The following is a 14,594-nucleotide window of genomic DNA, read 5'->3' on the forward strand; positions in this document are numbered from 1 at the left end:
GGCAGGTGCTGTGCCACTGAGCTATATCCCTAGCCTAGAATAATTCTTTACAAGGCTTCCTTTGGCTCTCTGGGTCTGTTTTGGCGTCTTCTACTTCGCACTCCTCATGAGTTTGCAAGGCCTTGGCTGCCTGTCTACATTTAGGAACAAGATTCTATATAGTACTAACTGAAATTCTTTTAGTGGGGGCAAGATGTGCAAAATGGTGGGCACTGATGTAGGAGAGGTGGGCAGCAGGCAACTTTCCATTCCCCAATAAGGTGGAGCTGGTTTCTCCAGTGGAAAATCCTCCAATCTCCTGCTGAGGGTAGGTGGAGTGGGTATAGGAACAAGGAAGGAGAGCCCAGACCTCAGTTCAGTGCATGAGCTTCCACGCACTAATTTGCAATCAACCACTTTAGCCCACCTGAGTGGTTCTGAAACTTTTCATCAGGTTCCCCAGAGGACTATAGGATCCTCCCTATGAGTCACTGTCCTTCATTTCCTGTCAGCCCAAAATTTGTTTGTATCTTTCATTAGCTGCTCTCCCTTCCCATGCTTTGTGCTGCTGGATTAATAGCTATTTAAATTGCTTCACTATCCTTTTAGTGGGTTTTTGTGAAAGTGAGATGACATCTGCATGCAGGAAGCCCACCTACTTTAACTTGGCGGGGGCAGGAACTGGGAATTGAATTTAGGACTTCATGCTTGCCAGGCAGGCGCTGTGCCACTGAGCTACATCCCCGGCTCCCACCTGGTTTCATTTGTGGTGATCTATTTTGCAGATGAGGAAGTTAAGGACTTTGGTGAGCCAACCAATGTCACCAGCAAATAAATGGCAGAAATGGAATGCCAAGCCTGTATTTAAGTCTAGGTTCACCCTCCCCTCGAGTATTCTGCCTTTTTTCTAGAAGGTTCAGGATGGGACTCTCTTCCCTTTATGGCAAAGATGAGGAGGGCTCCTAACAGCTGCAGAGACTTGAAGCCCTATGACTTACCACCATCCATTCACATGCCCTTGTGCTCCTCTGTACCACAGACCAGACTGGGTTGTGCTATCAGGACATGAGATGAGACCCCTTTTCCAGAAGGACTAACTAAGACTGTCACATATCTTTTCCAATAGAGATCTGCCCCTGGTTAAAAGGCTGGGGACCGGGTACCAAGTAAGAAGCTTGGGTGTTTTCCAAATACAAAAGGGACCTGAGCTGGGTGGGTTCCTGACAAGGCTGCTAGATTTATTTACTTATTTCATGGTTCTGGGGACCAACTCAAGCCCTTGCATATAGTAGGCAAGCAGTACTCTACCACTGAGCTACACCTCCAGCCCACATTGCTAAACTTAAGAGATGGAATGGCAGATGGGCATGGTGGTGCACGCCTATAATCCTTGCATTCTGCAAGGCTGAGACAGGAGGATTGGGCCCAGCCTGGGCAATTTAGCGATATAGCAAGACGCTGTTTCAAACTTTTTTTGTTGTTGTTGGTACGAGGAATCAAACTCATGACCTCAAGCTTGACAGGCAGGTGCTTATGCCGCTGAGCTATATCCTCGACCCTCAAACTTTTAAAACATCTGGGTATGCAGCTCACTGCAAAGGCAATCCCCACTGCCAGGCGCGCGCGCGCGCGCGCGCGCACACACACACACACACACACACACACACACACACACACACACACACACGAAGGCCAATTAAATTTAGATTTCAGATAAACAAAGAATAATCCTTTGGTGTAAGTACGGACCATTAGTATTCGAGTGATACTTTTACGGTTCATCGGAAATACACGAGGTGCCCAGTACTTCCTCCGCCGTACCTAGCCATAAGCACCCAAAGAAGCAACGGCCAGCCAGGTGGCGGTCTGACTAACAGCTCCAAACTCCTCCAAAAGACCCAAGAGTGCCTCAGAGGAGCGAAAAAGGTATCCAGCGCTTAGCCAGGCGGAAGTCGCCCCACGCACTTCCGTCGGGAGGAGCGGTTGCCGGGCGGGGCCGTGACGTCACCCGGAAGGGGCGGGCACGCCGGGAGCTAGGCCGCACCGCGCCCGCCGGGTGGGGGCCGGAGCTGGGCCATGGCGGCGGCGGTGGGCGCCGAGGGGCGGCTCGCAGCCTTGGAGACGGTGATGGTGGCCCCTCCCGAGCGGGGCGGTGGGAGCTGTGTGCTGTGCTGCGGGGACCTGGAGGCTACGGCTCTGGGCCGCTGCGACCACCCGGTGTGCTACCGCTGCTCCACCAAGATGCGGGTTCTGTGTGAGCAGCGCTACTGCGCCGTGTGCCGCGAGGAGCTGCGCCAGGTGCGCTGGCGGCGGGGCGCGGGGCGCGGGGCGCGGGTGCGGGTGGGCGCGGAGGCTTGGCCCTCCTGCCGTCGGCGCCGAGAGGAGGCTCGGGGACCGCCAGGGTGAGGTTGGGGAGGCTGGAGGCGGCCGGGCTGGCCAAGGAGGAGCGATGCCTGAGGAGACCCAGCTTGGGGACTTTCCCCCGGCGGCCTGGCCACAGAATGGGACAGAGTCAAGTCCCGGGCGCCCTGACCCATCTTTCTAGAAGTGGTAGCTCATTCCTTCGGGTCCCTACTGGGGTGGAGGAGACAGGCAGGGGAACCTCCAGAAGCCAACTGCTCTGGAAGCAGAGGGTTAAACTGTGGGTAGGTCCACTCTAGCAGGGTTTCTGGGCCCCTCTGGTGACAGACAACTCCTGAAACCGGCGCTTTCATTTGTAGAGTGGAAGTGACACTCGGACCCGACTCTTCCGGGTACTTGCCCGATGGGGACGAAAGTATTAGGAAGTTTTTCTCCTCCTTTCCAGTCCAGCTTTGGGGCTTCTTCCTTCCAGAGTAGAGAGGGTACGTTTTTTACTCTGTGGATTTGGAACCCCTGGAGAGGTCAGAGGGCATGTGGAGCTTTTCTCCACATTCCCAGCCATGCCAGCTGCTAGCCGGGAGCATCCAGCTTGGTTTGCTGCCCTTAGAGATCTGTTTACTTCCCGGATTGTGAAATCCCCGATTTTTTTTTTTTTAATTTTTTTTTGATTTTGTTTTTGTTCTTTTGTTTTTGAGTTTGTTTCCCGCGGGCCCCCCCCCCCGCCTCCCCACCATGGAAAGTTTCTGCTGGTGGCATCTGTCAGAGAGTCTGAATTTCCTCTCCCTAGAAGTTAGACAGAGACAGCAGTTGAGAAGTAGGTTCTTTTAAAATTTTGAGTAGACATGTGAAAGGATCCAAAGAGAGGCTGGAATCCTAGAGTATTCCCTGGGCACCTGCTGTGTGCCCTATTGGAAAAAATCATTTGGAGATGGTATTAGTCTGTAATGTGGAAGGAGGTGGACAATACTAGGAGGTATCTGGGGTGTAGGAACAGTTAGGGAAACCTTTTGCCCTCTGCTTACTCAGAGGGCACCTCCTGGACTTGCAGGAGCCTGCTTTGCCAGCCAGTCTTACATATAGTGATGTAACTCTAATGGCCATGTTTCCTAGCACACCTGTAGCTTCTTTCAAGCAGAAAGGCACTGTGGAGGTCTTTGAATGTGAGGTCCTAGCCTTGGCTTTGAGTTTCACTCAGGAAGTGAATGAATGCCCATGTATTCCTACTATAAGCAGCATCTGCCTATTCCTTGTGGACCCCACACTTTCCAAGACGTCTGTATCTGGAGCATTGACACAAGCTGTCAGCAGGCCCTAGCTGCCTTGTGGTTTGGCACTGGATGCCCCACAGTGAGCCTAGGCTTCCTTTCTGGCTTGCCTGCAAAGCTGGGCAGCAGGCAACAGTGGTGGCAGGGGTCCTGGGAAATTTGCTGTTGGGTAAGATGATGCTGCCAGATCAGGTTTGTGGTTTTGTTTCTTGTTTTTGTTTGAGACAGGGTCTTGCTGTGTATTTCAAGCTTACCTTGAACTCACTGTTGCCCAAGCTGGCCACAAACTCAGAAGCGATCCTCCTCCCTCCCTCCCAAGTGCTGGGATTATAGGCATGCATCACCACGCCCAGCTCAGTCTTCTTTCCATCCTGAATTTGCAGGTTCATTGTAGCCCTTCTTTTCTCTTGCTGAGTCCTGTGTTACTCTGTGAATATGCCCTGTACCTTATGCCCACCTGGGAATCCCACAGTGAGTGACCCTTAGCCCTTGAACCCTGCTCCTGTGTTGTCTTTCCTTACAGGACTAAGTCTGTCAAAATTGAGAGGAAAGAGTGCCAAGATGCTGTGTGGAACAGGCAGACATCATTTTCTGGTTAATTCTGTACACCTTGACTTTCCTTGTCCTCGCCCAGGTAGGGGCTAGGACTGGCGGGGAGTGAGCACAGTGCATCTGTGCAGCTGCTGGTCAGGCAGAGAACCAGGTCAACTTGGATTTCGCAGTAGGTGCTCAGGGCAGAAACGGAGAAGGCTCCATCTGATGGGACGGTAACAGAAGCACTGCTTTTCCTGGACCTGCCTGATCAAGACCCTGTGGTGATGCAGTGTCATCCATTCTCTTGACACTTTTCATGGGCCATTTTTTTTCCCATTCAGGTCTTGCTCTCAATCTTGACATGTGCTTGGTTTGTTGGAGGAATCCCAAGGGGACTGCAGGGCACCCAGTGCAGCCACACTTCTGTCTTACGGGCAGGGGGAGGTAGGAGAGAGGTGCTGAATGCTAGCCTGGGGTTACATCAAGGCCCAGGTCAGGGGGCTGGACCTGATGACTCAGGTTATATTTTTGTCATTAATACCCCACCCTGTCACCATGCTGTCTGTCTCAGTCTCTGTAAGGTTATCTTTTTTTCTGCTCCCACCTGTGTAGTGAGAATGACTCTCGGTGGCCCACCTGTACAATACTTAACCTCCTCACACCTGGGACCTCCCCTTCCCGAGGCCTGACCTTCATTGTTCCCCTCTTGCTGGTGCTTATTGCCCTATCTGTCCTTTTGTTCACTCCTTATTGAGTGCCCACTGCACGCTGAAAGTAGGGAGCACCAAAGCTCCCAGGCAGACACCTACACTAATCTTTGTAGGAGCTGATGGAGTGAGGAGCTCCTCTTCCTGGGTAGGCCTTATTCCTCTCTGCCTCTCAGTCTCCTTGGAAATTGATCTGGCTATTCCTATGACTCACTTAGGAAAACCCCTTTCCTCTTGGACCTCCATTGTCCATAGCCCTTTTCCTAAACCTTTTCTTGTGGTTCTGGTTCCTTCATGAGTTCATCCAGTGCCCTCTTCCCCATTTCCCAGCCTGGCTTAGATGTGCCTTCCCTGGGCCATTTCCACTGGGTTGCTCAGGAGATGAATGTTTTTGGGCCTCTGTCCTTTGGGGTGGATCCCCTTTCTGCTGTGCAGATAGACCCCTTAGCTAGGCTCAGTTTGGTGGCCCCTTGACACCTGCCCTTGTCTCTGCTGCCTGTGCTTCATGATGCTGAGGCCCTGGTGGCACAAGGTTTTCATGTGGCACACTATTGGCTCCTGATCCCGCCTCATCCCAGGCTACTATGTCATCTCCCTGCTTCTCCTCTTCTCACAGCTGTTCCTGGCCTCAGGCTGTGCCCATACATGTTTTGTGGGCATGCAGTATGCTTTTATGGTTGGGGCGTGATTGCCACGGGGTCCAGCTTGGCAAGGACAGACTGGCCTTCAGCATGGCCTAGCACTGTATGAACAGAGGCAGCATCCTGGAGAGACAGCAGTAGAGACTGGCTACCCAGGAGTGGTGCCCACAGCCCAGGAGCAGATGGGCCTCTGCGGTGGTATCCTAAGATGCCACCCAGGGTGGATCTGAGTGCACAGCTGAGGAGAGTGCTAGAGTCGTGGCAGTGACGGGGGCGTCCCTGGCGCAGGTTTCCTGTGAGGAAGGAAGTTGTTCCTCCTCTGCGTCTGTTGGGCTTGGATGCTTTTTTGGCAGCTTTGTGGAGTTTCCTTGCACTGCTCTTGTGGCTGCCTTGCAGGCAACACTGGGCTCCTTGATCTGCCTATGCTGCCTCAGAGAAGCTAAATAGGGCGTGGTCCTGCTTAGTGTGCTGAGTTTCTGCTGGCATTTCACAAGGGATCTTGTGCTCTTTGTTCTGTCAGTATCCAGAGTGGTTTATGGCCTCCTGTACCTGCCTGGGTCTGAGCCAGAGAGGTACTCTGGAAGCTGCTGGGAGGCAGAGTTGGGCATGAGCCACAGGAGGAGGGCAGGTTGTACAAGAAGAGGTCAGCACAAAGCCCAGGGACTCTGCCCATGTGTGGGGCATGAGGAGAAGCTGCCAGGGAGGGAGAAAGCCAAGGACCCACAGGAAGAAACTCTGCCATGACCTTCGGCTTTTATGATTTGGATCTGAGATAGAGCAGTGCCTCTCACTTAAAGATGTTGTTGGGAGTACATTGCCAATGAGGTGCCTGCCTGAGTTTGGCATTTAGCGTATAGCAGAGGACAAAGTCAGGTTATGAAGTTATCCTGTCCAACCTTTCCAGACATGACAAGGGTGGACCACTAGTCATCTACTGTCTCCTCCATGGGTATAGCTGGACCACAGCAGCTCCCTGGTCTCTTGATGTGGGTGGGGTAGGCACAGTCTTGGTGTCCTTCCTTCTAAGTACGTCATGGCAGAAGTAGAGCTGATTTCTCCTGGTTTGCCCCACACCCTCCCAAGGGACCAGCTTTAGTCACTCTGCTGCTGGGACCGTGTGGGGCCATGAGTATGCCTAGGGCTCACTCACACTCCCTGGCCAGTCCTGAGCTTGCACAAGTTCAAATCCATGCTGGTCCCAAAAATCCTCCTTAGCTAACCCTAAATGTTACAGGGATGACCTTGATGTGACCTTTCCCCAAGCAGGGATGCTTTTTCTGTATGTACTGGGAAGGCTGTAGAGCTGCTTTCAGAGCTGAGTTGCCATGTATGATCAGTACCAGGCTGTGGGGGTAGTGGCAGAGAGGAAGCACTGGGGGGTAGGCTTGATCTAGGGAGGGGTGTAGTGACAAGGGGGTCACTGTGGGGGTGAAATGCTGAGAGTCCTCACCAGAATAGCTTCATGGAGAGAAGAGGGAACTTTGCAGGGAAAAGACGCCGGAGTCTATAAGGACCCAGGCCTGGGCTGGGGATTTAGCTCAGCAGCACAGCGCCTGCCTGCAAGTGTGACGTCATGAGTTTGATTCCCAGTACCGGAAAAAAACCAAAACAAAAAAAGTACCGGAAAAAAAAAAAAAAAAAAAAGGACCCAGGCCGCTGTGAGGATACTGGTACAGAGGTCTTGTCGTCTTAGCATAGTCTACTGCCCAGGTGCTGTGGAAGGACAGAGTAGGCTGACACTCATGCTCCCTGCCCTTATAGGAATGGACAGAGAGGAAGGGTCCTTTGGCTCTTGACACATGGCCCTACTGCAAAGGTTTCACAGCAGTGCCTGCTGGGCCTGCACAGTTCATCCCTGGGCCCCACACAACCCATAGTAGGAGCTGTGGGAGCCCCTGTCCTCTGCAGCATCATGCAAACAGGGTGGGGGGTACTGGATGGTGGATGGCCAGGTCTTGATGATAGTCACCTGCTGCATTTGTTATTTCCTTAGTTGGCAGGAAGGTGCCAGGCTGGCAGCATTTGTTATTTCCTTAGCTGCTGCCTGTAACATGTCCTTCCTTGCTTCCTGTGCAAGCTCTTCTGTGGGCAGCCCACATTCCTACCCTCCATTTGGTCCCTGTCCCTCTAGGGTGGTGCTGGGTAAGAGCCAAGAGTGACTGCTAAGGGCCTGGTGGTATGCATGGCTGCCGCCTGGTGGAGAGTCTGGGTGTCGCGTCTGTCCCTGCAGCTCCAGTAGGTGACTTGGGATGAGAAGAGGAGGCCTAGGCCAGCCCAGGAACTGTGGCTGCTACCCACTTGGGGCCTTGAGGGGCGCCCCCTTCTCTGTCTCTGCTTCACTCTTGGATGGACACACAGGCTCTGCTCACCACTGAGTCTCGCTTTTGGATCCAGGTGGTCTTCGGGAAAAAGCTTCCTGCCTTTGCCACTATTCCCATCCATCAGCTGCAGCATGAGAAGAAACATGACATCTACTTTGCAGATGGGAAGGTGTTTGCATTGTACAGGTGAGGGAGCCTTAGTCTAGAGGATCTGCAGCTGTTCTGTGTGGGGTCTTTATAGTGGGGGTAGATGTGTTCCCCCTACCTCTCATATCCTTCACAGCCCTGAGGGGGCAGGGGAACCTCCAGTGTGTAGCTGATGTCAGGGCCCATACCCCTGAGAATCAGCTATCCGATGTTAGGCCAGTTGCCTCCCTTCCTGGACCTTGGTTCCTTTCCTGCGATAGGGAGCTTCCAGTTCTCTTGTATAGTGTGGCAGTGGAGATGGCAGAGGTAGATGCAGCCTCTGCTGTCTAGGTTCTTCAAGGGGCATGAGAGCATATGCACGTAGGTTCTTAGCTGTGACTCTAAAACCCAGTAAAAGGTGCAGTTATTATAGATGGTTCCTAACCTCAGAACCATGGCCTTGGACCCCAGGCTCTGAGCACTGTTTTCTCCATGTGCATTATGGTACCCACCTATAATCCCAGCACTCTGGGAAACTGAGACAGGAGAACCTAAAATTTGAGCCAGGCCTGGGTAACTTAGCAACTCAATGACACTCACTTAAATTTTTTAACAAGGATTGGGGATGTAGTTCAATATGGAGGCCCTGGGTTCAATCCCCAGCAGCACACCCAAAAAGTCATTGTCTGCCTAACTTGAGGTCAGACTCCTGGATGAGACTCTGGTCAGCAAGGCTCTGATGTTTCCCCAGGCAGCTGCTGCAGCATGAGTGCCCACAGTGCCCCCAACTGCCGCCCTTCGGCCTCTTCGGGGACCTGGAGCAGCACATGCGGAAGCAGCATGAGCTCTTCTGCTGCAAGTTGTGCCTGAAGCACCTCAAGGTGCGTCTGCCTGGGAATGGAGTGGGGATAGATGGGTGGGCTATAGTCCTGGGGAGCCTGGGCAGGATCCAGGCAGCTACTTGAGTTTAGCCACTCATGCCTCTGACCACATGTCTTGGCCCCCAAAGACCCCCTGGTTCCCGCAGAACATCAGGCTGCTGGCAGCTGGGCCAGGGAGAGGTTTCTGGTGGCTTCTTGAGATTGCCAGACTTCTGGCACTTGCCATACTCAGTGCCCCAGGGACAGAGCTGATGCCAAGCAGGGCCCTGTTGTCCTTGCCATTCTACGGCCAGATGGTAAGAAAAGTAGGAGGCCTGGTAGCCCCTACTCTGTGCCCAGCTCCCCATTCTCTGCAGATCTTCACGTATGAACGCAAGTGGTACTCACGAAAGGACCTGGCTCGGCACCGAATGCAAGGAGACCCTGATGACACATCGCATCGGGGACATCCACTTTGCAAGTTCTGTGATGAGCGCTATCTGGACAATGATGAACTGCTCAAGCACTTGCGCCGTGACCACTACTTCTGCCACTTCTGTGACTCAGATGGGGCCCAGGACTACTACAGGTGGGTGGGTCAGGGCTACTGCCCAGGGCACAAGAGATGACCTTCCCCAGAGTCCGTGAAAGACGAGGGAGGTGGCCTCACTGGCAGCCCGGTGGCCAGTGAGGCTCCTGCTAAACCCTGATATCTGTCTCATCCCACTAGTGACTACGCATACTTGCGGGAGCACTTCCGGGAGAAGCACTTCTTGTGTGAGGAGGGCCGCTGCAGCACAGAGCAGTTCACTCACGCCTTCCGCACTGAGATTGATCTCAAGGCACACAGGACAGCCTGCCATAGCCGCAGCCGTGCAGAGGCACGCCAGAACCGCCAGATTGACCTGCAGTTTAGCTTCCCACCGAGGCACTCACGCCGGAGTGAGGGTGAGCCAGGCATCTGAGGGCTGTGGCCTGGCCTGGGTGCCCCTGAGTAGGTGGCAGCCTCCATGAGGCCTGCGTCTGCTCCTGAGGCCTCAACTATGGGTTGGGACCCACCTCCCTGCAGCTTAGCTGGGATGAGTTTTCTCCTCACCTGTGGGGCTGTGCTCTGAGCACTCAAACACAGTGGCAATAGCCCGTAGCTCTTCACTCCCCCTGTCTTCTGCAGTGTCCTGCATTTGCTGTTCTTGGGTCCCTGGGGCTCTTCCTGGTTCAGGAGGCTGTTACTGAGCACAGCTTTGTGTAGACCCTGCCCATTGCAGTGCTTGCTGTGACTTGGCTCATATGGACTCTGCAAGGTGTCTGGGCTTGTCCCCAGGCTCATGGCTGGGGGCAGGGGAACCTCTCCCTCAGTATGACCTGGATGGCAGGCCTATCAGTTCTTCTGCCCTGTTGGGGGCCAGAAGAGTGACAGGCTGTGTACTGACCACAGGGGTCGTCAGCGGTGAGGACTATGAAGAGGTGGACAGGTACAACCGCCAGGGCCGAGCGGGCCGGGCCAGCGGGCGTGGAGCCCAGCAGAGCCGCCGAGGAAGCTGGAGGTACAAGAGGTGGGAGGATTTGCGTGCTACTGACATTCTCCTGGCACTACCCAGGTGGTGCCAGTGACTAGCAGCTGAAGGGGACCTCAGTCCTAAGTGTGGCAGCAAGGCCTGCTCAGTGTCCTCCAAGAGCAGGTTCTTCCTCTTCCCCTCTAGGGCTGGCCAAAAACTCGAGGACCGGGATGGGTAGGGGCGGGTGCAAGAGCTCTTGTTACTCAGGAGGTCAGTACAGTTGTGCCAGAAAGGGCTGGCACAGCAGGCATATGCCAAGGCTGTGTCTCTGGGCCTTGCTCAGCCTGAAGCCACCCTCCCAACCCTAGGGAAGAAGAGGACCGAGAAGTAGCAGCTGCCATCCGGGCATCAGTGGCTACTCAGCAGCAGGACGAGACTCACAAAAGCGAGGACCGTGAGGAAAGCAGCAGGCCCAAGAAAGAGGAAGCAGCTGCTCGGGGTCCTGAGGAGCCCCGTGGTCCTCGGCGCCTGCCCCGTACTCAGGGGGAAGGCCCAGGTGAGATGAGCCTGCTTGCTGGCAACTTGCCCAGGCCCAGACAAGGGTGTGGCCAGCACCTTCCCTGGGAAGTAGCACATACCTTTGCTGATTCCACCAAAGCTGCTCCCATGCTCTGACCTAGGGGTCCTCTCCTGTCTCATAGGCCCCAAGGAAGCTTCAGGAAATGGTCCATTAAGCCAAGAAGCCTTCCCAGGCCCAGGCCCAGGCCCAGGCCCAGGCCCAGGCCCGGGCCCAGCAGCTGCCCCTCCAAGGTGTGTGTGAGGGAATAGCGTGAGGGGACAGTGCCTGCAGTGGGTAGGTGGGGGGTGGGCCAGGGCCTGGTGAGCTGCTAACCAGCTGTCTCTTTCCTGGACCCAGCACCCTCCTCCCACCCACCTCAAAGCTCAAAGATGAAGACTTCCCCAGCCTCCATGCCTCCACTTCCTCCTGTTGCCCAGTGACAGCACCAGGCCCTGTAGGTTTGGTATACCCTGGGGCCACCAGGAGCAAGAACACTTTCCAGGAGGAGGACTTCCCTGCCTTGGTATCCTCGGCGACCAAGCCCAGCACTACCACTCCCAGCCTCATCTCTGCCTGGAACAGCAGCTGTGGCAAGAAGGGGGCCCTGCCCACCCCTGGGGCTCAGGCTGGCAGTGGGGGTGGCCAGCCCCCAAAGAAGCCAGGGAAAGGCATCAGGGGCTGCAGGAAGGCTGGCTCAGCCCCCATGGAAGAAGAGGAGGGAGGTGGCCTCACTGTGCAAGAGCTGCGGACCACACCCACCACAGTAGCTGTCTCTACCCTGCTGGGCTCGGCCACCACCCATACTTCCACCAAGGTCAGCAAGAAGAAGAAGGTGGGCTCTGAGAAGCTTCGTGCCGTGCCATCCCCTCCAGTGCCCCCTGAACGTACGCCAAACCCCCCCGAGGCTGAGCAGGCTCTTGACATCTCTGTGAGCCCAGCTGAGGGGCCAGTACCTGTCATCAATGGACACACTGAAGGGCCAGCTCCAGTGCGGAGCACCCCCAAGGAACCCCCTGGGCTCTCAAGGCCCCTGGGGCCTCTCCCGTACCCCGCACCCCAGGAAGACTTCCCTGTGCTGGGAGGACCCTGCCCACCCAGGATGCCTCCTCCCCCAGGTACGAGTGGCCAACTCCACCCAGTGTGATTATCTGGGAAGGGGCCTAGGGGCACAGACAGGTTCATGGCCAGAAGTGTGAGGTTCAGGTCCAACTCCCAACTTCGGGCGGGGGGGCCAGTGCCTCATCACGCCTGAGCCCGGTAACCTAGTTCTACCACTTAACCTGTGTTCCTTTCCTGTCTGTGAAATGGATCTCAGAACAGTGCTGGGGCTGAAAGTACATAACCTGACACAAGTCAAGGTTGCCGTGTGGTGGGGTGTGGCCCTGGGCCTGCTGTTTTGGAGGTATGGTTTGCAGACAGAAGCCTCACCCAGTAGGCTGGATGGCCCGAAAGAAGCTAGACACCAAGGGCCATGTCTGGGTCTTGTGCTGCCCTGCAGGCTTCAACACTGTGGTGCTCCTCAAGGGTGCCCCACCCCCACCCCCACCAGGCCTGATGCCTCCCATCAGCAAGCCACCCCCTGGCTTCTCCAGCTTCCTGCCTGGCCCCCACCCAGCTTGTGTCCCCAGCCCCACCACCACCACCGTGAAAGCGTAAGTGGGCTGGACTGCCTGGCCTCCTGCCACTTGGGACTCGTGGATGGATTCTCCACTGGCACCCTAAAGCTGAAGCTCCCTCTTGTCCTCACCCCAGACCCAGGCTGACACCCACACCACGGTCCTACTTGGTCCCTGAGAACTTTCGGGAGAGGAACCGCCAGCTCATCCAGTCCATCAAGGACTTCCTGCAAAGTGATGAGGCCCGCTTCAGCAAGTTCAAGAGCCACTCCGGGGAGTTCAGACAGGTAGTGGGGAAGGGGTACAGGGAGGCCAGCCTGTGTTTAGGACCTGGCCTGGGGCCAGTGTGACTGGCTATATTTTCTGGGTGGCAGGGAATGATCTCTGCAGCCCAGTATTACAGGAGCTGTCGGGACCTGCTTGGGGAGAACTTCCAGAAAATCTTCAGTGAGTTGCTGGTGCTGCTGCCAGACACAGCCAAGCAGCAGGAACTGCTGTCTGCGCACACAGACTTCTGTAGCCATGAAAAACCTCCTATTGCCAAATCCAAGAAGAATAAGAAGAACGCATGGCAAGCCAACACACAGCGTGTAGGCCTGGACTGTTGTGTGTGCCCTACCTGTCAGCAGGTGCTTGCACATGGTGATGTCAGTAGCCACCAGGCATTACATGCTGCCCGGGACGATGACTTCCCCTCTCTGCAAGCCATTGCCAGGATCATCACGTAGCTCCTAACAGAGTGTGCAGGGGCTGTCACACCTATGCAGTTCCTTTCCCCTTCCTTCCTCCTCTCAGCTGCCAGGCAGCCAGGAAAGGCTCTGGGGAGGCCACTGCTCAGAGCTCGCAGTTGGCCAGGCCTGCTAGGAGTCACCAGGAAGGGCTACCATGGGCTGACAGCACAGTCTTGCAGATGTCTCATTCCCTGCTCATTAGTGGAACAGTTTTGGTTTGTATTTTGTGCTTTTGGAAGGTACCAAGGGAGAGAAGGGCTGGGATGCTGGGAACTGTGCCAGCAGTCACCGGCCGCAGTAGCCCAGAATGGGTCTTCTGAGTCTGGGGCCTGCAGCCCCCAGAGCTGAAAGCTGTGAGTCCACTGGTGCTGGGTCAGATGTTGAGTGTGTTGTATAAGGAGCTGGCTGTTTCATAACTCGAGAATGTTGGGGATTAAAAGCATACACAAATTGTGCTACTTGAAGTCGAATCTTTTTACAAGACAAGCTGAATCTGTGATCTTAAATTGTCTCTGACCTTTTATAAGACAGTTTATCTCCAAATAAATTTATTTTGCAGTACTGCATTTAGCTGGTGTCCTGAGCTTCTGTGCCTTCCAGTATAACCCAGAGTGGGGGCACTCAGATCAGACTTTAGATCAACAGCTCAGGGTCAGCCTGTGGGCACCAGTGTGGAGGAGGCCTGCTGGCAGCTGGGGTCTGCTCGGAGGATGAAGTCCCAGCTCCAGTCTGCTGTGGTGAGTCGCACTGCCCATTTCTTCCAGGAATAAATCCTGTCATGTTTGGCAGAACAATTGAGTACCTACAGCAGTGATAGTGACCCAATAGCCTGGGTGCTGAGGCAGGCTATTTACATCATTGAAAGCTCTAAAAGGTTCACCATCGCTGACCTAGGAAAACTGATCTCCAGTAACTTGGCCATAAAACAAAGACTTGAAGTTTACATCCACAAGCTAAGGGCTGGGGGTATAGCTCAGTGGCACAAGTGCCAGCCTGGCAAGAGTAAGGTCCCGAGTTCGATTCGCGGTACCAAAAAAAAAAGCACAAGCCAGTGCAAGAACTATTAAGGACAATCTCTAACATGAAGACTCATCTAGAAACAGTAGGGGCATAGCTGAAGTAGTGCAGAAAATCATTTGTGCCAAATTACTAGGGTCTAGTATTTTAGAGGGGCAGCAAATGCTGAAGCCCCCTCATCCTGCTCTAAACACAAACTATAAGGAAGAAGTGTACTTAGCCACATTCAAATGAGGCAAAGAGCAGGGCGTGGTGGCGCATGCCTGTAATCCCAGCACTCAGGAGTTCAGAGGCAGGGGATTGTTGTGAGTTTGAGACCAATCTGGGCTACAAAGTGAGGTCAAGACCAGCCTGAACTGCATATTGAGACCCTGTCTCAAA

The 14,594-nt window shown here is 54.6% G+C and overlaps 1 protein-coding gene across 3 annotated transcripts; it reads left to right on the top strand.

The window, feature by feature from the left end:
* The first annotated feature begins 1,990 nt into the window (after positions 1-1,990).
* Positions 1,991-13,762, top strand: Znf598 (zinc finger protein 598). Of its 3 annotated transcripts, none has more exons than XM_005391478.1 (12): positions 1,991-2,277; positions 7,882-7,994; positions 8,686-8,815; positions 9,172-9,383; positions 9,525-9,742; positions 10,230-10,347; positions 10,659-10,846; positions 10,992-11,100; positions 11,207-11,964; positions 12,348-12,501; positions 12,602-12,752; positions 12,840-13,762. In XM_005391478.1, exons 1-12 carry the CDS (start codon positions 2,056-2,058, stop codon positions 13,191-13,193), a joined length of 2,727 nt encoding a protein of 908 aa, XP_005391535.1. In that variant the 5' UTR covers positions 1,991-2,055; the 3' UTR covers positions 13,194-13,762. The 3 variants fall into 3 exon arrangements, with proteins under 3 accessions (XP_005391535.1, XP_013373359.1, XP_005391536.1); XM_013517905.1 differs by having other exon boundaries at positions 12,399-12,501; XM_005391479.1 differs by having other exon boundaries at positions 10,230-10,338.
* The last annotated feature ends 832 nt before the right edge of the window (positions 13,763-14,594 follow it).

The sequence above is a fragment of the Chinchilla lanigera genome, unplaced genomic scaffold (genome assembly GCF_000276665.1).
Source record: "Chinchilla lanigera isolate Chin_1 unplaced genomic scaffold, ChiLan1.0 scaffold00041, whole genome shotgun sequence".
In the NCBI taxonomy this organism is placed as follows: domain Eukaryota; kingdom Metazoa; phylum Chordata; class Mammalia; order Rodentia; family Chinchillidae; genus Chinchilla; species Chinchilla lanigera.